Source organism: Mandrillus leucophaeus, unplaced genomic scaffold (assembly GCF_000951045.1).
Source record: "Mandrillus leucophaeus isolate KB7577 unplaced genomic scaffold, Mleu.le_1.0 Scaffold146, whole genome shotgun sequence".
NCBI lineage: Eukaryota > Metazoa > Chordata > Mammalia > Primates > Cercopithecidae > Mandrillus > Mandrillus leucophaeus.
In genome coordinates, this window is record NW_012101432.1 from 3,664,887 (window position 1) to 3,688,388 (window position 23,502).

The window sequence follows — 23,502 nt, forward strand, 5'->3', positions numbered from 1 at the left end:
TCAAAAACCTCTGCTCTGGGCACTAATTGGTCTATTCTAGTTTTACCAGATGTTAGATCTTGACCCAAACAGTTTAGTTTCTGGATTTGGGAAGGAAATATTGACAAGGCCTAGGTGATGAGATTGATGAAGAACAGGATTTACAGCGATATGATTTGGCTATTAGAGAAAGGGGCTACCATCTTAGACTGAGTTAAGGGAATTTTGGCAAATTCAGTAGCAAGTCCAAAAGAGGGTCTATTATAGACATCAAAAGCTTGTGTCTGGGCTGAGCCATCTGGTTATACAATAAGATGCTGTAAGAAAAGTGGACATTGCCTCTCATGAATTTCATGTTTATTCAACGTCACTTCCAAAAGTCACATCCCAGAATTTTTCAACTAAGCTAAATTGAATTACACCAGAAGAAATAAACTATTAAGGTTTTATCACAGAAAAAAAAATTCTTGCACTCCTGTCTTGTTTTCTTTACAGGAAAGAAACATCCTCAAGTGTCAGTGCTCAATATATTTTCTGATCAAGACTATAATAGATCAGTCATTACAATAGCAGCTTCTGTTGATAAGTTGGGTAAGATTTCAGTTTCTTTCTTCACATATTTGTCTTTATTTTGGTGAAGGGTAGGCCTTCGGGTAGACCTGAACATTCTCTAATCATTGATTTCCTGTGTAAATCTGAATACTCCCCTCTGTTAAGTAAAGAGTCTACCACAAAACTACATTTAGTCATTTTTCTGAACATGTAAATCTCAAACATCCTCCATTTCCTCTTTGTTACAGTGAACTTTGGAGTCCAAGATTTCATGACTTTTTTTTTTTTCTTTTTCTTTTTGCTGAAGATGATCACATATCCTTTGTGGTTAAGAAAAGACATCTTCAGGTTTTAGCCCGTGAAGTAATAGTGTTGAAGTCAGCTTTCATTTCACTGCTAAGCTGGCATGGAATGAAACATGCTAAGCAGTGCATTCTGGGTTGGGAGCTTGAGATCTGGAGTTGGGCCATGAGTTGACATGTCTCACAGGGACATTGTAAGGTTTAGTAGAGAGCTTACTGATAACTTCAGCAAGCATAGGACAGATTATCTTTTTTTTTTTTTTTTTTTTTTCAAAACGAGAGTCTCACTCCATCACCCAGAGTGGAGTGCAGTGGCCCGATTTCGACTCACTGCAACCTCTGCCTCCCGGGTTCAAGCAATTCTTGTGCTTCAGCCTCCTGTGTAGCTGGAATTACAGGCGCACACCACCATGCCTGGCTAACTTTTTGTATTGTTTTCAATAGAGATGGGGATTTGCCATGTTGGCCAGGCTGGTCTCAAACTCCTGACCTCAAGTGATTTGCCTGCCTCAGCCTCCCAAAGTGCTGGAATTGTAGGAGTGAGCCACCGAGCCCGGCCTGGACAGATTATGTTGAATGTTAATCTTAATACAGGATAAAAATCCGCTTTTTCCTCTATTGCTAAAATGGTCATACTGTATTACTAATAAAAACTCAGAGTAACATCATAAAACTCTTAGGTGTCTATAATATGCATTTAGCTATAATAATTCAATGAAAATATAATCAGTGGATAAGAGCAAAACTAAAATAAGTATGCTTTAAAAAATTTACGTGAAAAAGAATTTATGTGGTTCAGCACAGTGGCTCATGCCTATGGTTTCTGCACTTTGGGAGGCCAAGGTGAGAGGATTGCCTGATGCCAGGAATTTGAGACCAACCTGGGCAACGTAGCAAGACTCAGTCTCTAAAAAATAAAAAATAAAAAAATTATGTTTGTGTATCTATTTTAATAGAATTACTCATAAAGCATTCTGCAAATAAGGAATTTGATTAGAGTAATTGGAGAAAGTTGAAAAAATTTAAAGTAACCAATTATAAAAAAATAATCAAATAGTATAAGACCAATAAATCTTGTATAATTCTCCCACTTTGGGGAGGAAAAGGTGGAAGAAATATGAAGTTTTATGACTGTTGGGAGGTGGGATGAGGGGAGAGGTTGGATTGTGTGTTTTTCGTTATTTTGGACAAAAAAGAAGTCTTCTATACAGATGACAAAAGAAAAGCAACTAGTGGAGCAACAAAATCATAGCTTTTTCTGTAGACGCAGTTGAAAGCTTAATGATTGTTTTCCACAATTTTGCATTTTTGGGCAGTTCTGTTCTGGCTGCCTGCCTAGAGGCCTTCCAGGCTATTGATATGGAAGTCCAAGAGGGAATCCACCCTTGCCTGAGAGCAGTGGACCTGGTTCCGATTGACCGTCTCTCTGGAGTCACAGTGGAAGAGTGTGGAGTGGTGGCCAGAAGTAAGAGAAAGTTTGGGGTTCTGTGTTCTCCTCTTATTGGAAACCATTTTTGCAAACTGAAATAGCTTGTGAGAATCGCATCACTCCTCAGCTCCCTGGGAAAAGTTGATCTTGAAGAACCGTATCCACAATACACTGTGTGTTTGTGACATACCCTTCCACTTCCTATGCCATGACATTATGGGACACTAAATGTTGCGGGGTATGGCAGAAAAAAAAAAAAAAAAAAAAAATCAATAATTTTATCCCTTACAAATTCACAATGGATCATAAGGAAGCAATAGTGGTTTCTAATAAGTCCTTCAGGCTCTTCAGGGCAGAACGATGGTGTGTTTTGCCTATCTGTGTCCTATTTTCTTGAGCAGGGGTAATGATGAGGTTGAAAATCTACTTAAATGTTAACTCTTACCCCTTTTTCCTCCGACTTTTTTTTTTTTTTCCTTTTTTCCCTGTGCACAACTCTCACTAAGATTTTCTTTAGAGCTGAACTGTCACTTGAATGATTTCAGCCCCAGGGGTAAGGTTAATTTGGAAAATTTGAGCTATGCCACTTGAGGTGTTTTTGAATTAGGCAAATTGGGAGAAAAGAAAGAACTTTTGCCTGGACTGTCTAACTGTACCACGGTTAATTACAAGATGCAGAGGCTCATAATCTTCGGGGAAAAATCCGCCTTAGGATAATTGCATTCTTTTCTGTATGACCTCAGAAATCCCTCTATGATGTTGTCTCATTTTTAATTAATGGTGAATTGTCTAACATTTGGGATGTAGATTTGGACTTTAGTTGAGCTACATGAAGCACCAGAAATAGGAAATGAGACTTGCTTCCAAAGGAGTGCCTCACTACTTATGCTGCATTTTCATGTGACCTGACAGTTGAAGGGTTATTTCCGAGGGAAATCTTGGCCTCAGACTTGCCTTACGTTTTATCCAAGAAAGAGTTAAAATTCAGCATGGAGGGGAAAATGTGTTCCACACAAAAATGAAGAGTTCAGAATTGTCCAGACCAGAATAATGATTTTAATTGTCTTCAAAACAATTATGGACAATTACATTAAATCTCAAATTAGCTAGTACATGAAGTTCTTCATTACATCGGGACTGGTCCACCCCAGATGTTCGTCCTGCGTAGGAGACAGTTAAGAATCAGTGAGTCTGGACACAGGATTTCTCCCTTCCCTTGCCCTTTGCTTCATTGGCAGCTACTGTACCTCATGATTTAAACATGGACATTTCTAATTAAATGAGAGCTCAGCTGCATTCTTGAACTAATTTATAACATTTGATTTGAAATGTAATAGCTTCAATCTTCATCTGATTAAAAACAGTCCTATACTGTACATGGTTACTATTTTGATGCTCCAACATGCAGTTTTTATTTTTACATTCCCTTTTCTACACAGCTGTTCATCTAATATCATCCAAATTTTTTTAAGTTTTTTTTTTTTTTTTGTAACAGCATGCTCAGGCATTCTTATGAGGCAGAAGTATTCACATTCTAGGATCCTGCTGTTCTCAGAACAGTGAAAGGATGTTTTTCCCTAGAATAAGGCTTTCCCAGAGAAACCAGCTGTAACATAATAATCAGCTAACTTTCTCTGGACAAAGGGCAATAAATAGCATCCCAGTGACATAAAAGAGTTGATACTGATATGTGCAATTTATGTATACTTTGTATGCAAAAATGCTGAATAACATATTTCACAACTTTTTAATATTAGCTGTAAGTTTGCTTTTAGCTTCAGGAAGAGGTTCTTAAGGTGGGTCCAAAGTTGGTATTCAGAGGATTTATAAATAACTGTCAACAATTTTTGCAAGTTTTTCTGCATGTGCATTGTGTGTATATACATAGAGACATACACTCACGTATACTTTTGCATATCATTTTAGTTTGAGGACTTTTAGAATACAGGGAACAGTGATGCAGAGGCCCAGAGGTGAGGGCAACCTGAACTCGAGCACCTGCAAAGGACTTCAGTTTGGCTGCATGGAATGTAGAGGTGGGGTGGGATGGGAAAGACATTCCTGGGAATGTTATGAAATGAGGCTCAAGAGGTAATCAGAGGCCAAATTATGAAGTTTTAATTTTTTAAATTTTTTGAGATGGAGTCTCACTCTGTCACCCAGGCTGGAGTGCAGTGGTGCAACCTCGGCTCACTGCAAGCTCCGCCTCCCAGACTCAAGTGATTCTCGTGCCTCAGCCTCCTGAGTAGCTGGGACTACAGGTGTGCACTGCCATACCCAGCTAATTTTTTTTTTTTTTTGTATTTTTAGTAGAAATGGGGTTTTTCCTTGTTGGCCAGGCTGGTCTCAAACTCCTGACCTCAAGCAAGCTGCCGGCCTCAGCCTCCCAAATTGCTGGGATTACAGGCATGAGCCACTGCACTTGGCTAGATTATGAAGTTTTAGATATCTGGTTGAAGGGTTCAAATCTTGTGCTAAAGGCAGTGGTAACCACTGAAGTGTTTTAAGCAAGAAAATTGTATGATTGGCTTTCAGTTCTTAGAAAGAGCACTCTGCCTGCATGATAGAGAATGGACAGGAAGCAGGCTGACCAGTTTAGAAGGATGATATTGGCCTAAGAGAATAGAGAATGGACAGATTCCATGGGATCTTGCTGGTGAGGGACAGAGCAGTGGTGTGATAGTGTTATAACTTAAAATGACAGAAGAAAGGAGGTTTGGGGAAAAGACCATGAATACATTTTTTACATGCTGTCATTTGACAGCATGTAAAAGGTTGGCAGAGGTAAAATAATAGTAATGTTCTAAATGATTCATTGTGAGCAATGTTTACATAGGTATAATAATGTAACCACTAACTATTCACCCAAATTGATACAAATATTTTGAGAGGATGGTTGATTATACAGTTTAGAACTCAGGTGAGATGTAGATCTAGTCTATATTTATTTAAAGCTTATAGGTTTTCTTCCCAATATTTTGGACATTGGTATGTATGTATGTATTTATTTATTTACTGAGATGGAGTCTCACTGTATCACCCAGGCTGGAGTGCAGTACATGATCTTGGCTCACTGCAACCCCCGCCTCCTGTGTTTAAGCGATTCTCCTGTCTCAGCCTCCCCAGTAGCTGGGATTTCAAGTGTGAGCCACTGTGCCTGGCTGGTTTTCATTTTCTATAAAAACTCACAATTGATCTATTAGGCTCTGTCTCATTTTTATCACTATTAGGTCTCTAAATTTTTTTTTTAAGACAGGATCTTGCTGTGTTGGCCAGGCTGGAGTGTAGTGGCATGATCTCGGCTCACTGCAACTTCTGCCTCTCTGGTTCAAGCAATCCTCCCACCTCAGCCTCCTGAGTAGCTGTGATCACAGGTGCATGCCACCACACCTGGCTCATTTTTGTGTTTTTCATAGAGACAGGGTCTTGTCATGTTGCCCAGGTGGGTCTTGAATTCCTGGGCTCAAGCGATCCTCCCACCTCAGCCTCTCAAAGTGTTGGAATTATAGGCATGAGCCACTGCCCCTAGCCAGGTCTCTAAAATTTTTTCCTTTCCTCCTTCTCTCTCTTTCTTTTTTCTTCCTTCCTTCTCTCTCTTTCTTTTTGTTTTTATCAAAATGATACAGGCATGTAGCTAAAAATCACATACTGCACAGGGTTTATTCAAAAAATTCTAAGTACCTATCTAACCCCTTTTACCTCCCACCATACACACCCTTCAATTTCCTTTTCCTCAGAGCCAGCCAAGTACTTTCCACTTTTTTACCTTGTTTTAACTCTAGATATTGAAATATCACACTTACACTGGTATGTCTTGGTCTTTCAGTTTTAGGCATTATCTATTGACTTCTCACTGGGGAAGATGAAAATTTAGCTTCCCCTTACCCCACCTCTCATCTCTAACACACACACACACACACACACACACACACACACACACCACTCATACATCCCAATCTTCCAACCTCTCAATATATTTATATCAAAATTTGAGCCAATAGTTAGTGGTTACATTATTATAACTATGTAAACATATGTATAACTATGTAAACATTGTTCACAATGAATCATTTAGAACATTATTATTATTTGACCTTTTCTGCATAACTTTGTATTTTTGCTGGAGTTGGTCATTATCTTTTTGATAATTTATTTGCTTAGTGTTTTATATACTTACCACTGGTTTGGCTCCAAATTCACTGTCAGTTGTTACATCTCTCTATGCATCCAGATAGAACACTTCATGCATTCATTGAGGGTTCTATCAATTCCATCTTCTTAAAGAAGTATCTTCTAGAATTCTCCAACCTGTTCCAGTTAGGACTAGCTGCCCTCAGTGTGCTGAGGAAAACTGTCTTCATAGGATCTCCCTCAACCATCATCATGACTTTCATCTTTCTCCATGTTGAACGCCCTGGTCCTCAACCTGAATCCCATATCTTCTCTTTCTCTTTTTTTACTTTCTTAGTTTAAGGTGTCATTTTGGTGGAACACATCCTTTAGTAGCTTTCTGGAAAAAAAAAATGAAGTACATTGTTGACCCTTTGCATGTCAGAAAGTGCCATTATTCTCCTTCACACTGAATTATTAGTTTGTCTTGCTATAGAATTCCAGGTTAGAAAAAACTTTAATTTAAAGATGTTGTGTCATTGACTTCTTGTTTCCACATTGCTATTGAGACTTCTGAAACCGTTATGACTCCTTATTTTTTGTATGTGACCTTTCATTTCTCTCTGGAGGCTTGTGAGGTCTTTGCTTGGTTCCCAGTGTTCTGAAATTTCTCTCAAGTGCTTTTGTATGGGTTTGTTTCCATCCATTATGCTGGATACTTGGTGAGTCCTTTTATTCTTTGAAACTATTGTCCGTCAGTGCTGGACAATTCTTTTAAATTATTCCATTGATGATTTCTTCCATTTTCTCAGTTCTTTCTAAAAGCCTCATTATTTGGAGATTAGAACTCTTTTACTGGTCCTCTACATTTACTTTCTTTCTTATTTTCTATCACTCTATTTTTATATCACTTTCTGGCAAATTTCCTCTACTTTCTATCCTAGCCTTCCATAAGTTTTTTATGGCTTCCATGTTAATTTCCAAGTGCTTTCGTTTACTCTGTAAATGTTCCTTTTATTTTACTTTTCAAGAGAACATCCTGGTTTTTTTCATGAATGTATCATTAATGGATCATTGTGGTTTCTTCTTCCTGCATAGTCTCCCCCCACCTTACCCCCTTCACCCCATTGCTTTTTCTTGTTTTTTTTTTTTTTTTAAATTTTGTTTTGTTTTGTTTTTTAAAGGCTTTCCTAAGATGTTTGATGATGCCTGGTTGGCAGTTTATTCTGAGTGGATGCTAGAAGGCTGAATGGACATTCCGAGTATGCACATGGGGTTTGTCAGCTGTAGGCTGACGTGGCTGGGTCGTTTCTTTGGGGAACTCATACTTCAGTACTTTTTTTGTCTTTCCTCTTGAGCTGTTCATGTTCCCCAGAGAAGGATCTTCCAGTGTCCAGCCTGGAGTGGAGACACCACTGCCAGTGTTTTAGAAGCTGAGTTGCACAAAAGGGCTGAAAAAATCTCAACGTTTAGATTGTCAATATAAACGTTCTTTTAATTCCTCTCTTTTTGTTACTCATCCCAGCCCTCAGCTGTGTCCATATTCCCCAGCCCAGACACCTTGTGTTTTACCTCTTGCATATTCTGCCAGGGTGTGGCAGGGCAGGTGCCTGTGTGGATCAGGGATGGGCTTTGACTGCTGCTGAAGCTGACTTCCCACCCATCTTCCGGTTTTGAGCTTCCCCTTTGCCTTCCCTCCCAGAGTGGGGTTGCCAGTTCTGCCCACTATCAGGTGTCTGTGGGATGCATCAGGCGCTTCTCTGCTGCTCCACTTGCTGCCTTGGGTCTGCCGAATCACCACCCCCTCACACGTTTTCTCTGCAGCTTCCACTGCGATTGCCTCCTCTTTATTTCTGTTTGTTTGAGTTGATGCTTGGGAAAAAAATTTCTTTACCATTTTTTTCCTTGGGGTTTCTGGAAGAAATGAAAGTAAACATATGCATCCACATTTTCATGTTTTCCTGGAAGTCCCTACTTCTCTTGGCGATTTTAAATCATCTTGGATCTTTCAGGAACAATGCATTCACCTCACTAGGAATCATTGGTAAATTTTCAGGAGCATTCTTCTTTTGTCTGACTTCTACTCAGTATTGAAGATATTTAGTCTGATTTTCTGGACTTCTATCAAGTTTCTATAGACAATTTCTCTGCAGGATACTGTGGGCCTTGATGCTTCTTGTATGTGTTCTACGTCTTCCTCACTCCGTGTTTTCACATGCTGGACCCAGTGTCTCTGTAACATGTGAAAGTTTCTGTTTACACACAAACTTTCATGAGAAGGATTGAGTGATGATAGAGGGGAAGGGTCAGCGCCGAAGGTTCTTAGGCAAATTCTCCCAATGCCTTGACAGTGAAAATAGGCTTAGCTAACATGTAGGCTCATAATATTCAGCTTTAAGAGTCTAGACCATAGTTAATGGATTTTATAAATGATATGGAAACTTGCTTTTTGTTTCATGTCATTGATCAAATGAATATTTGTACAATGCCATATCAACTAAGGTCATTATTTAGAGAACTGGAAAGATAAATGCTAGCTATGTAAGTTATATGAATAAAGAAATAGCTCTGGCATGACTGATTCTTATTTTTTTGATTTTAAAAAAATATATAAAACATTAAGGACTTTGATCAGAATGATCAGCCTTGTAGATTTTTTTTTCAATTATTCTTATGACTTGGAGGATGTGTGCCATGTCACATTCACACAGCGTCAACACTCGCATGGTAGTCTTGAGACCCTTTGATTACCTTATTACAGATTGTCAAAACATGGGCTGATCTGGCAAATCAGGAACAACTTTTCACTTTAAGAATTTCTACTCTGATTCTCCAGTTGCTATGGAGATTGTCTCATAAAACAGTGTTGGATTTGGTTGAGATCAGTCAGTTTAGATGCTGGGTTCTGATAAAGTTCTTACCACCATCAACACTACCCTCATTGCCATAACATAAAAACAATAGTCGATTTTACAAATGTGTGTAAACGTATTTAGGGCATAGCATTTAGTTGGAGAATTACAAGAATACTGCCACAACAGAAAAATCTGAGAAAACAAGGGATTGTGCATTGGGAAAGTACTTAAAATATTAAGATTGATTTCCAGTGACTTTAGTACCTTTTAACTATGAAGGAAAGTTACCAGGTTGCTCATAAATGCATATTGCCTCAGGCTGAATAAATGCAAGAGGAGTCTACCAACCACTGTAAAATAGGTACTAATGAAGAAGGAAAGGCCAAATGGGAGAACTGGGATAAACAAACTTAATCTTCCATGACCAGCATTTGTGGATGAACCCAGCCATACTTGAAAAAGCTGCACTCTTTTCTCTTACTGTGGCTTTGCTACAACCTGCAGTGTGAGTGATCAAGCAAGTTAACCCCATCGGGCAACACTTGACTTGTCGGGGACCAGAGCTGGTGGATAAATGCTTGCCTCTTTTGTCCCTGAGATGGACAATTCTGAGGCCCATCTCAGCAGGATTGAGTCCCAGTTGCTCACGGCTTGATAACATACCCTGGTATTGACTTTTACTCCTTCCCTGTATCACTCCTCCATTTTTTTTTTTTTTTTTTTTTTTTTTAGAGACAGGGTTTGCTTTATTGCCCAGGCTGAGTGCAGTGGCATGACTGGGGCTCACTGTAGCCTTGACTTTCCAGACTCAAGTGATCCTGCCACCTCAGCCTCCCAAATAGCTGGGACTACAGGCATGTACCACTATGCCTGGTTAATTTTTGTATTTTTTGTAGGATGGGGTCTCCCTGTGTTGCCTAGGCTGGTTTCAAACTCCTGGGCTCAAGGGATCTGCCCACCACGGCTGGCCCCTGTCTCACTCTTGATATAAAAGCAATAGGGTTTATTGAAATATTGACAAGTAGCTGGGAGTGGTGGCTCATGCCTATAATCCCAGCACTTTGGGAGGTCAAGGCAGGAGGATTGCTTGAGCCCAGGAGTTCAAGACCAGCCTGGGCAACATAGGGAGACCTTGTCGCTACAAAGAAAAAAAATAAAAAACATTAGCTGGGTGTGGTAGTGCGTGCTGTAGTCTTAGTTACTTGGGAAGCTGAGATGGGAGATCCCTTGAGCCCAGGAGGCTGAGGTTGCAGTAAGCCATGATGTACTACTTGTACTCCAGCCTGGGCAGCAGAGTGAGACCCTGTCTCAAACACAAAACAAACAGACAGAAAAAGAAATATCAACAAGAATAAATGTCTTATAAGAATCTCCTAATTGGAACAAATAGGTGGGGTACATGAAATCCGTGCTGCCTGACTATATACTTCTTGTAATTGTTTCCCAATCTAGAAGCCACAGGTGAGATTTAACAGTTAAAAATTAGGAGCCCCCTCCCCAGCCAACCACTTCACCTAGGTAAAAGATCTCTTAGAACACTCAGTGTTAAACCAGGAGTCATTGTGGGAGACATCAAACATTCACCCCTTACTAACAAAGGGAGCCCTGGGGGGCCTCAAAGTGGAGGGGTTTTAGGTTTTCTGATTTTCAGTAGATATCTACAACACTCAGAGACTGGCATTTTATATGATTGCTGATGGTGTTTTAGAGATTGTGGATCTAGTAGGGGTTTATTACTGGTGACCGAATACTAGGCTCTGGTATTTTTAAGCCCAGGCCCCATTACTGTGGAGATGTTTTTCCTGAATCCCTTTTCCTTTTATCTTTCCTTCTTAGTTTTTATAGTGGCTTCCAGTGTCAAGGCCACTAGGACTAGAAAACTCTGAAGAAATGATATAATAATGTTAGTGACATTGATGGGCTTGTAGATTAAGGGCAAGTCTCTCCACACCGTCATGCACCCAGCAGCCCATCCACCTGTTCTCTATTGGTAGAGTCTCCTTCCTTCTCAGGAGACTCACAGCCTGCAATAACAATGGCAACAATGTATGGCTGTAGTATTATGATATTATAATAATTATAGCATAATTAATTAATTATCGTTATTATGTGGCTATTAAAATTACATAAGTTGAATAATTCATTCTCCAATTTTAATTACCTAAAAATATGTAGTAAGATAATATTTTGAGATGTTAATTGTTGTGCTTTTCTTTTCCCCATAGCCTGTGTGGGACTGTCTGAGTACCTTGAGGGGATTATAGGATTGTTATAGTGACAGTGCAGAAGTAACAGTGTTCATGTTCTATTTATTTATTTATTTATTTATTTTAGAGACAGGAACTTGCCTGTTGCCCAGGCTGGAGTGCAGTGGTGCAGTCCTAGCTCACTGCAGCCTTGACCTCCTGGGCTCAAACGATTCTCTGCTTCAGACTCCTGAATAGCTAGGACTACAGGCATGGATCACCATGTCCAGCTAATCTTTAAATTTTTTTTTGTAGAGACAGGGTCTTGCTGTGTTGCCCAGGCTGGTCTGGAACTCCTGGCCTCAAGTGATCCTCCTGCCTTGGCTTCCTAAAGCTCTGGGATTATAGGCCTGAGCCACCACACAGCCAGAATTTTTGACAATCAAAACCAGAGGCTTTGGGAAAGCAGGCTTTGCAGAAAGTTTATAGCATAGCAACGAAATTAGAAAGAGTAGAGAAAGAAGGTCACTTCACTCCCTCCCCCCAGGGAAATAAGAGTATTGGGGTGCGTTAAGAGGAGAGCATGACAAATAGTACACGTCTTCCTTTCCCACATTTGGAACCAGCCCCACAGAAGAGAAAGGCAGGTGAGAAATGGCAATGCTACAGTAACTTTATTACTGATAAAACTAGTATTGGCGGCTGGGTCTGCCCCACTAGAGAATTAGACTAACCCAGCCGGCCACAGGCAGTACTGGGCAGCCAAGGCCTGAGGCTGGACAGCTTTGTGGTGAGGAAGAGTAGCCTGGAATGTGTGTTTCCTGCTGACAACCAGTTCCTAAGAAGGAAGAGGGAGGCAGGGTGGGTCTGTGCACATCCAGTTTCTCTCCCAAACTCCCCATCAGAGAATGAAAGTTAGGAGGGAGGGAGGCTGGTGTTTTAGTTTACTAGGGCTGCAGTAACAAAGTACCACTGTCTGGGTGGCTTAAACCATAGAGATTTATTGTCTCACAATCCTGGAGGCTAGAAGTCCGCAATCAGGGTGGCAGCAGGGCTGGTTCCTTCTGAGAGGTGTGAGGGAGAACCTGTCCCATCTTGGCTTGCACTTGACCTTCTTCATGGTCACATGGCATTCTTTCTGTGTATTGTCTGTGTCCCAATTTCCCTTTTTTATGAGGACCTCAATCATATGGGATTAGGGACCCAACCTACTGTAGTATGACCTCATCTTAACTCATTACATCTGCAATGACCCCATTCCAGAATAAGGTCATATTCTGAGGTACGGGGAGCCAGGACTTCAACATATGTACTTTCAGAGAACACAATTCAGCCTGTAACAGACAGCAAGATGAGCAGAGCTCTCTCCATGAGGAAGAAAACATCAGTAATGGGTGGGAAGCATTTTTCTCCAAAACGTAGTTGAAAGAGGTTGGAGAAGGGTGTGTGGAAAAGGTCGTTGTCTGAAAGGTGGGGATATGAAAAGGGGGAGGGCAGGACTTGACTCCTTTGGGGGGCAAATGGTGAGAGGTAGTACCAGCTTTGAGACCACTGAGAGATTATTGTGCGTTGTCTGTGGCCAGCAGCCAAGAAGAGGCTTGAGAGCTGAACACACACAAGGAAAGCAAAGTAACTCGTGCAAAGCATTTGTTTGCCCTTTTGAGGAGCACCAAATAGGTGCAAGAGCCAAGTTAACTCTTTGTTGCTGTGGGGAGTAGGCTTAATGCTGAAGGCTATTTATACATTGCTGATATGTTATCCAACAGAAGGATTCCTGGCCATTCCCAAGGCTTTGCCATGACCCATCTGAACTACTCTTTGGGGAACCTTTAGCATCTCTGTAGCCTCTCTGAAAGATAGCGAGAGGTCCTTAACAAGCAGGGAGCAGTATATGGAAGTGAAAGGCCAATACCAATTCCCCCTACTCAGGATGTATATGTGTAGGTCTGCCGGTCAGTCTCTGATCAGCATGAACTAACCAATAACATCACATTCCACTGTGGTTAGACAAGGAAGCAAGATGGGAAGTGGGCAGGATAAGAATTTGAAACTGGACACACTGGCTCACACCTGTAATCCCAGCACTTTGGGAGGTTGAAGCAGGTGGATTACTTGAGTTCAGGAGTTCCAGACCAGCTTGGGCAACACTGTGAGACTTCATCTTTACAAAAAATTAAAAAAAAAAAATTAGCCGGGCGTGGTGGTGTGTACTTCTAATCTCAGCTACTTGGGAGGCTGAGGTGGGAGGATCACTTGAGCCTGGGAGGCAAGGCTGCAGTGAGCTGTAATGGTGCCACTGGACTCCAGCCTGGGAAACAGAGCAAGACCCTGTCTTTAAAAAAAAAAAAAAATTGGGGAGCTGAACAATCTGAGTTCCAATCCCACATCTGCTACTTGTTTGCCAACTGGCTTGAGAAATTTTTTAATCTCTTCTTTTTCAGTCTCTAAGAGTTTTTGTATCTGTAAAATGGGAGAATAATATCATTGTATCAGGATGGTTATGATAATTGATGACTGTGTAAAGTACCAGGTCCTCTGCCTCCTACCGGCTGTCATTATTTTTAGTGTTTCTCCATTGCCTTGTGGAGGGGATACTGAGCAGTTGGAGCCCAGGAGAGGCTTTATTCACCATAAAGAGAGGTGGATCCCCCTTTTCTGTTTTATGTATCAAGATTCCAAATAAGGTGCCTTCTAAGAAAAGGGATTGCACAGCAAGATGTTAGAAAATCACTTGAGCAAGAGATGTCTGAAGTGCTTTCGGCTCTGAAATTTAAGTTCTATAGCAAACAGCTTCTCCTTTATCAGTTCTTCATTTGCAAAATGATATTCAGTACCTATTTCAGAGAAATATTATGAAAATAAATGGAGAGGTGTTTGTGAACATCCAGACAGTCTTGGAGTGCCTGTTATGTTTCCATGTCCTATAGTAAATACTATTGTGACTTTTAGAGAAGTATAACAAAGTACCTTTCCCCAACAAAACTGAGACCATGAAAGCTGTGTGTGAAGCCATTAGAGAACACCACAGGACACAATAAAATGAGTTACGGAGTACAGTAAAAGTTAAATATGTTAGGCCACTCAGGAAAGTATAATTCTTTAAATGAGTAATATCACATCTGCACAAAGTGGTAAATATATCAGCATATGCCCTACAAAGGAATAATAAGCTTCTGTATACATATCTTTATGAAACTATATGTTATATACAAGGAAATAATAACCTTCTTGGATTATTGGTTATGAAATATATATGTAAAATATGCCCCAAACTCCTGATATACTATATACTTTCATGAATACTTATATCTGTATCTCCATGAAATTGTATGATACTTTAAGAGTTTGAGGGCACCTTATTTTTCTGTTTATAGGGAGGAGAGTAGATAGGCCCAATTTTTTCATTCCATAGCTGGAAAGCAGACCTAGACACATTAAGAAATTCACTTGTAGTTTTTTCTATCAAGATAATAATAGAACAAAGAATGCTCACAACCATTTATTTATTAGACCTTGCTGATTTTTTAAAATTAATTCTCTGTTTCAAAATTTTGAGTATACAGTTAAGGTTAAAATTCATCTCTGATCACTACTTTCATTCCTGGTTCTCTGAATGCCCCCCTGCCAAATTATGGTAAGAGTATAGCATGACCCAAATCCAGAATTTTCTACATGCTTTACTTACATACGTGTATAAACCAATAAAACCAATATAGTATTGCTTGGATATGTTTGTATTAGAAATGCTCTCATACTATTAATTTTTTCATTCAGCAAGATAGCTTAGAAATATATCCATGGTATTACATATAGTTCTATTTCATTCTACCTGCTTTATAATTATCATAGTATGAATATAACACATTTTGTCTGTTCTCCTGTTTGTGGACATTCAGATTGTTTCTTGTTTTTCCTAGATCAAATAATGCAATGATGAACATTCTTGAATAGTCTCTGTTGTCACAAATGCAAGGCTTTTCCTAGAGCAAATACAAAGGAGTGGAATTGTTAGGTTAAAACATTAAAAAATTTTTTTTTCAGATTAATTTAACATGAAAATCAATTAAGTGCTTATCCTGACCTCATTTCCATAATAGGTAAGTTTTTTTCTTTGCATTTTATTTTTTACCGTCATGCCAATAATAAACTGACAACTCAGAGATGCAAGTGAAATTACTTTTTCTTAGCAAGGCCTGTTCATTTGGAAGCGTAGATGTTGTTATCAGCCTATCGTGGTTTTTAAGTTTGTCCTTTTGAAGTGAAACATGGTGGAGTAAACAGTAGCACCCAGTGATGTGCAGTAGAGTTTCGTTTCTTCCCTTAAATTGTTTTCCGCTACCTCAAGAAAAAACAGGCAACAGAACGTGTCAGTCGAAATGCAATTTAGGAATTGCACTTGATCTCATTTTTCAGCCTGATGTTTCTGCTCTTTCATCATAAAGATCAGCTGCATTTTATTTTTTTCAGTCCCTTAGAATAACATCCAGTTCTAGTCAGCATGTTTAATGTGCTTCTCAATGATGTTCTAGCACAATAAATTTTTGTATCTCGTGCATGTGTACATATGGTAAAAATTTCTTCAGGTTCTAGCCATGTGGGGGAGGAATACTGCGGTCGCTTTGTTAATGCAGTGTTTGTGTTGGAGCAGTTAGGGCCCCGCGCTTTAACTCTCAGCACTGGGCGTAATGAGACGGCTTTGATGGTGGTGTAAGAGTCTAGTGGGATGGTCACAGCTTCACACTTCAAAGCAGAGCATATGGGACGAATACTGGTTAGCTTTGTACTCTTTGGGGATGGTTGGGAGACAATTCTTAACAGCTCTGTTTAATGAAGACATTGGAAAAGAAATGTTCTATCTTTAAAATAATTTTGAATTGCAAAGAGAGAAATTTCCACCACCCCCCTTTCATAGACTAAACTAAGAATAATTTTTCCTAGTCTGCACTTAATTAGAGGCAGTGCAGCATCACACTGCTATACTGTATTTTCAAATGCCACTCTTTTTAAACATACTGTAGCGAGATTAATCGGCCAGTTTTAGTTTATGTGCATGAGTTTAGGCAAAAACTTTTAGGGCTATCTGTTTTATCATCTGAAATTTTTATGACTTCTGGTAGAGAATTTTACCTTCTTCTCATTAAAAAATATGTAAGTAAAAAATCAGCTAAATAAAAAAAACTTGGCTGTATTAACAGCTATACTAAAACTAGAGGATGCTTGTAAGCTTTTAAGTCTAGCACCCAGTTTAATTTTTAGATTTTGTGGGGTTTTTTTTTTTTTGTACTTGATTTGAGTCTCAGGTGATATGGGTTGGAAAATGTTCTTTTTGATTGGTTTGTGCTTAGCGAAAGGTTTGATACTTTTCTGAGTATCATTTGAATCCAGGTTTAAGAATAATAATGAACCATGCATTTATGCAGTAGGTCACAGAAAAGAGAATTTAACTTTTCCTAGAGGAGAGGGAACAGAAGACTCTTGAGGTCTTTTTTCTGAGTTCTGCATTTTGGCTGGCATCAGAAATATAAGAAAACGAATGAGTTATATTCCTTGAGCTGCTGAAATGCAGTTCTGTTTAACAATTCAGTTTCAAGTCCATTTATATCAGTAGTCCTAAATTGCTCCTGAAAGAAAGAAAAACAGAAGGGAAAATAATGATATTAAATACTACTGTAGACAGATACATTTAATTAAGCAGATTCTTAAGTCCTGAATTAATGTACTACTTTTACGGTTGTATATTCTTAATAAAATACTACATTTAGCCACAATTATGTCTGTTATAGGCTTAGAAAAGACATTTGTGTTACGAATATGAAGCTTAAACTTCTCATTGCACTGAGAAACATCTAATTACATCGATTCTCCTGCAAAGAGGAATATAACCGAACTCACAGAAGTCTCTAAAGTTAAGCCTGAAAAGAAAGTGCTAGATATTCATGTATAGGAATGACTAAAAATTATTTTTTAGCTAATAAGATCAGCCAAACATGAAGGTTAAAAAATATATATTGTTAAAAAGCATTTTGGTATTTCCTTAAATCAACCCTTTTAGAATATGACCAGAGAAATTGGAAAGGGCAGAACCACTAAGAATAGTGGTGAGAAAAGCTTCTTAAGATGCGGGGGGGGAGCCTAAAAAAGTTGGTCTTTTAATAAAGAGTGATTTAGGAAGCTGCAGTTTTGTTTTGCCTGTTTCAAAACTGTATGATGGCATGATATTCTTTCTGAACAGGTGGTTCAGATATCTGCCCTGTCTAACAAAGCTGATCTGCGCGGATATCCCGTAGGTACATGTGGTTTTGACTGCTGTGGATATGACCACTGCTCTAAGGACAGAGCATAAAATTTTACACGACTGTGGAAAATTGATCCCATGGTTTCTCACTAGAAATACAGTATGTTCTCGCTGGTGTTGAACTCTCTTCTCGTTTTGTTAGCAGAGTGACTCCTTATTCCCATTTGTTAGTTTAGAATGGACACTGAATTTTTTTTTTTTTTTTTTTTTTGAGATGGAGTCTCTGTCTGCCACCCAGGCTAGAGTGCAGTGGTGCGATCTGGGCTCACTGCAAGCTCTGCCTCCCAGGTTCACGCCATTCTCCTGCCTCAGTCTCCCGAGTAGCTGGGACTACAGGCGTCCACCACCTCGCCCGGCTAATTGTTTTGTATTTTTTAGTAGGGACGGGGTTTCACTGTGTTAGCCAGGATGGTCTCGATCTCCTGACCTCGTGATCCGCCCATCTCAGCCTCCCAAAGTGCTGCGATTACAGGCTTGAGCCACCGCGCCCGGCCTAGAATGGACACTGATATTCCAGGTTTGCAGCGCCAACATCAGCAAAGTGCTTAGGAAGCAAAGTCAGTTCATTCAATTTGATAAACCTTTATTGAGTAACTAGAAGGCACTGCATTCTGGGATTTTGAAACTCAGAATGGAAAACAAAAGCTCAAGATTAACTATTTAATACAAGTCTATTAGATTTGATGCTATCAATAAAAACAAACAGAAGCTGTAGAATATTCTAACACAAGGATGGGAGAAATGAATTCCAGGAGAGGGAGGGCACAAATAGGAAGCAGGGCTTAATTCAGGAGTTTGGGTTTCCTGGGACTCTTTCACAAGCCTACGAGTTTGGTTCCACTGTAGAGGGAAGTGGAACAAACAGCTTAGAGAGCTGCAGTGAGCAGTGGCTTTACAGCAAATCTGAACAAAACTGTTGCTTTAAACGATAATGCCACTTACTTGAAAACTGATGAGACAGTTTTCCACAGGCTTGAGCTTGAAGTATTCATAATTATTATCTTCTTTAAGAGGCCTATGTGATTCACTTGATGTGGAAATTTGAAGTTACAGGGGATGATTTTTATGCAGATTAATTGAGACAACCATAATATAAAATCAAAATTAGCCCTTTTGAATATATAATTCATTTAACAAATAAAATAGCTTGGTTGTAAGTAATTCTCTAACTAAATAGGAGACTTTTGTTGAAACGCAGGCTGTCTAAATTGTTTTCCAACAAAATTACAAATACCTACTTACCATAGGCCCTTGGGTTGCAGTCATTGGAAACACAAACGTTATTTCCTTGAGTATGAAGAGGGTATTGTACTGTCTTTATTGCTAAATATTATTTTGGCCTTGGTTGTCTCTTCATTGTAACAAGAATAATGTAATATTTCATTTTCTTGCTTCATTAGAGAACAAAAATCAAGCTTGATTTCTTCCATGATGAATTTATGTAGATGACATAATAGAAGAGGAATTGTTAAAATATAGGAGCATTTCTACTAAGTAGGAACATGCCAGCCTAGGAGGATATCCAGAACTCAGAATTCAAAGCAGGGCTTAGGCTTGCAAAAAGGAAAGGGAGCTATTTATTGAGTTATTCTCTGTACCGGACATTGGGCTACATGGTTTTCTTAATTTATCCAATCTCTATCCATCCTATGGGGAACTTTCTTTTTCTTTTTTTTCCTTTACTTTCTGTTATTTTTTTCTCCTTGCATCTCCTTCATTTTCCTTTTGTTTTTAGTAAATAATTTTAAAGCAAATTCCAAAGATCATGTTATTTCACTCCTTCATAATTAATATACATCTCTAAGCAATTCAAATATTTTCTTACATAACTGTAATGCCACCATCACAATCAACAGAATGATAATTTGATGATACCGTCTAACACCTAGTGTATAAACCAGGCAAATATCTCTTTATAGGGGCCTGTTCGAATCTAGATCTAACATGGCTCACACATCATACTGATTGTTGTATCTCTGAGTCTGTTTTGATCAAGACCAGTCTCCCTGTCCCCCTCAATCCCATTTTTCCACTGCCATTTACTTGTTGCAGAATCTGGGTCAGTTATCCTATAGAATTTCTACATTCTGGATCTGTTTGCTTCCTTATGGTGTCATTTAATTTGTGTCTTTATCCCTCACATTTCCTGTAAACTCTGTTAGCTCCAGAGGCCTGATTAGTTTGAAGTTTAATTTTTTGGCAGGAATTCTTAAAGGTGGGCTGTGTGTTTCACACTGCATCACACCAGGAGGCTGCAGTGCCTGAGTGTCTCACTGCTGCCTTTGTCTGATGTTGTGAAGTTCCTAAATGATTTTTCAGGAGGGTTTCATTTATTCATAATCTTGCCTAAAACAATCATGTTTTTAGGTGCTGCAAAATTGTGATTTTCTAATTCTATCATCACTTCCACATTTATTAGTTGGATTTTTTTTCTATTAAATTTTTTTTTTCTCATCAGTTTGGACTATCTAGCTACCCTAAAATATTGTTCATGCAGGAAGGACAGGATAAATTCTTATTATTATTTATTGTTTTTTGAGACGAAGTCTTGCTCTGTCACCCAGGCTGAAGTGCAATGGCACAATCTCGGCTCACTGCAACCTCTGCCTCCTGTGTTCAAGTGATTCTCCTGCCTCAGCCTCCAAGTAGCTGGGGTTACAGGTGCCCACCACCACACCCAGCTAATTTTGTATTTTTAGTAGAAATGGGGTTTCACCATATTGGCCAGGCTGGTCTTGAACTCTCGACCTCAAGTGAGGCCTGCTTCAGCCTCCCAAAGTGTTGGGATTATGGGCGTAAGCCACCGTGCCCAACCCATTCCTTTTTTTTGACTGAGAAATTTCTAGATAAGGAATTGGGGATTTAGAGAAAGTTTTTTTTTTTTTTCTTTTTTCTTTCTTTTCCATTTTACAGATAGAGAGGTTAAGACTCAGAAATGTAAAGTAAATTGTTCAAGATCTCCCAAATAGCTATTAAGGAGCAGAAATGGTATTCAATCCTATACTTTCTGGACTTAAAAGTGTATGTTGTTTCCACGAAACTAAAATGCACCCCTGCCCTTGAATCTCCAATTGCAGTCAGCTGGGGGTTGCTGCCACAAATATCTCCCAATGCTTTGCCCTTTAGGAACCAGATTAAAGGACCTCGTTTATAGGCATTCTGCCTATATAAACAGGCAGTGCTTCAGAACTGTAGCTCCAAATGGAGGGGCTGGCCTGCGTAGGCAAAGAGCTGGGCAGGGCCAGGAAACATGTCATAGTATTTGGTAGGACAGGCTTTTGGGCATCACAGTTTGTGATTTTAGGCTACTGCGGCAGCCCAAATGTGAGTTACACTAAGTTATGGGTGGAGCACATATATATGACCAGAACAATTTGGAGAGTTATCAGAATTTAGTTAACCTTTCCTAAATATTCTCCCATTTCTCATGCCGCCTCCTCAACCACTGTAGATTTGAAGGGAGAATTTAGCTCACTGCCTGTGTTAGTCCGTTTGCATTACTATGAATGAATACTCGAGACCTGGTAATCTATAACGAAAAGAGGTTTATTTGGCTCATGGTTCTGCAGGCTGTACAAGCATGACACCAGCATCTACTGGTCTTCTTGTTAAGGCTTAGGAAGCTCTTACTCATAGCTGTAAGGCAAAGGGGGAACAGGTGTGTCACATGGTGAGCGAGGGAGCAAGAGAGATGCTGGCTCCTTAAACAACCAGCTCTTGTGTGAACTCATAAAGGAAGAACTCACTCATTGCCATGGGAAAGCACCAAACCACTCATGAAGGATCTGCCACCATGACTTAAACTCCTCCCATTAGGCCCCACCTCCAACACTGGGGATCACATTTCAACATGAGATTCGGAGGGGACAAACATCCCAACTGTATCACTACCTAAACATTATGTTGCAATTCCTAAACTTCGGTTGACTGTATCCCTGGCATCTAGCCCCGCCCCACTCCAGGAGCTGTGACCCTTTGGTACTGGCTTACTTTGCTCATTATGACTTTAAGTATCGCATTTTTTTTTTTTTTTTACAAATTAAAGGTTTGTAGCAACCCTGCATCAAGTGAGTCCATTGGTGCCATGTTTCCAACAGTGCGTGTTCACTTCATGTCTCTGTCACATTTTAGTAATTTTCGCAATACTTCAAATCTTTTCATTACTATTATGTCTTTTTTCTTTCTTTTCTTTTCTTTTTTTTTTTTTTTTTGAGACAGGGCCTTGCTCTGTCACCCAGGCTGGAATGCAGTGGCGTGATCCTGGCTCACTGCAGCCTTGGTCTCCCAGATTGAAGCAGTCCTCTGATCTCAGCCTCCTGAGTAGCTGGCACCACAGGTGTGTGCCAACATGCCAGGTTAATTTTTGTATTTCTTGTAAAGACGGGATTTCACCTTGATGCCAAGGCTGGTCTCTAACTCCTGAGCTCGGGCAATCTGTCTGCCTCAGCCTCCCAAAGTACTGGGATTACAGGCATGAACCATCATGCCCAGCCACCATTATATCTGTTATGGTGACCTGCGATCACTGATCTTTGATGTTTGGGGTGCCATGAACCACAACCACATAAGACAGATAACTGAACTGATAAATGTGTGTTCCAGCTGCTTCATCAACTGGCTGTTCCCCCATCTCTCTTCCTTTCCTTGGGTTTCCCTATGTACCGAGACACAATAGTACTGAAATTAGGCCAATTAATAACCCACCAATGGCCTTTAAGTGTTCAAGTACAAGAAAGAGTCTCATATCTTGTATTTTAAATAAAAAGCTAGAAATGATTAAATTTAGGGAAGAAGACATGTTGAAAGCTGAGATAGGTCAATAGCTAGGCCTCTTCTGCCAGTTGGCCAAGTTGTGAATGCAAAGGATAAGTTCTTGAAGGAAAATAAAAGTGCTGCTACAGTGAACACACGAATGACATGAAAGCAACACAGCTTTATTGCTGATATGAAGAAAGTTTTAGTGGTCTGGATAGAAGATCAAACCAGCCACAACATTTCCTTAAGCCAAAGGCTAAGCCAAAGAAAGGCTGTAACTCTTCCTCTATTCTGTGAAGGGTGAGAGAGCTGATGAGCTACAGAAGAAAAGTTGGAATCTAGCAGAGGTTGGTTCATGAGGTTGAAGGAAAGAAGCTCCCTCCATAACGTAAAAGTTCAAGGTAAAGCAGCAAGTGCTGATGTAGAAGCTGCAGCAAGTTATCCAGGAGACTGGTATCTAGCTAAGATGAAGGATGAAGTTAGGCTGGCTGCGGCGGTGGCTCATGCCTGTAATTCCAGCACTTTGGGAGACCGAGGTGGGAGGATTGCTAGAACCCAGGAGTTCGAAACCAGCCTGGGCAATATAGTGAGACTCTGTCTCTACAAAATTTTAGAAAAAGGATGAAAGTGGCTACACTAAACAGATTTTCAGTATTGATGAAACAGCATTCTGTTGGAAGAAGAGGCCATCTAGGACTTTCATAGCTAGAGAGAAGTCCACGCCTGGTTTCAAGGAGCAGGCTGATGCTCTTGTTAGGGGCGAATGCAACTGATGACCTTAAGTTGAAGCCAATGCTTATTTACCATTCAGAAAATCCATCGGCCGTTAGGAATTATACTCAGTTTACTGTTTGTGCTCTATAAATGCAACAACAAAGCCTGGATGACAGCACATCTGTTTACAGCCTGGTTTACTGAATACCTTAAGCCCGCTGTTGATACCTACTGGGCTCAGAAAAAAATATTCCTTTCAAAATATTCCCGCCCATTGACAATGCACCTTCTTGCCCAAGAGCTCTGATGGAGATGTACAAGGAGA

General features: G+C 39.8%; 1 protein-coding gene across 2 annotated transcripts in view; it reads left to right on the plus strand.

The window, feature by feature from the left end:
• The window catches only part of LOC105535442 (formiminotransferase N-terminal subdomain-containing protein), a 100,705-nt gene that overhangs the window by 4,512 nt on the left and 72,691 nt on the right, over window positions 1–23,502 (plus strand). For both annotated transcript variants that reach the window (XR_001005427.1, XM_011974551.1), the window contains exon 3: window positions 475–570. Coding sequence is in view for 1 of the 2 variants with exons in the window: in XM_011974551.1 (XP_011829941.1) it covers window positions 475–570 (96 nt within the window). In the remaining variant the exon portion in view is untranslated. The remainder of the gene's footprint in view (window positions 1–474; window positions 571–23,502) is intronic.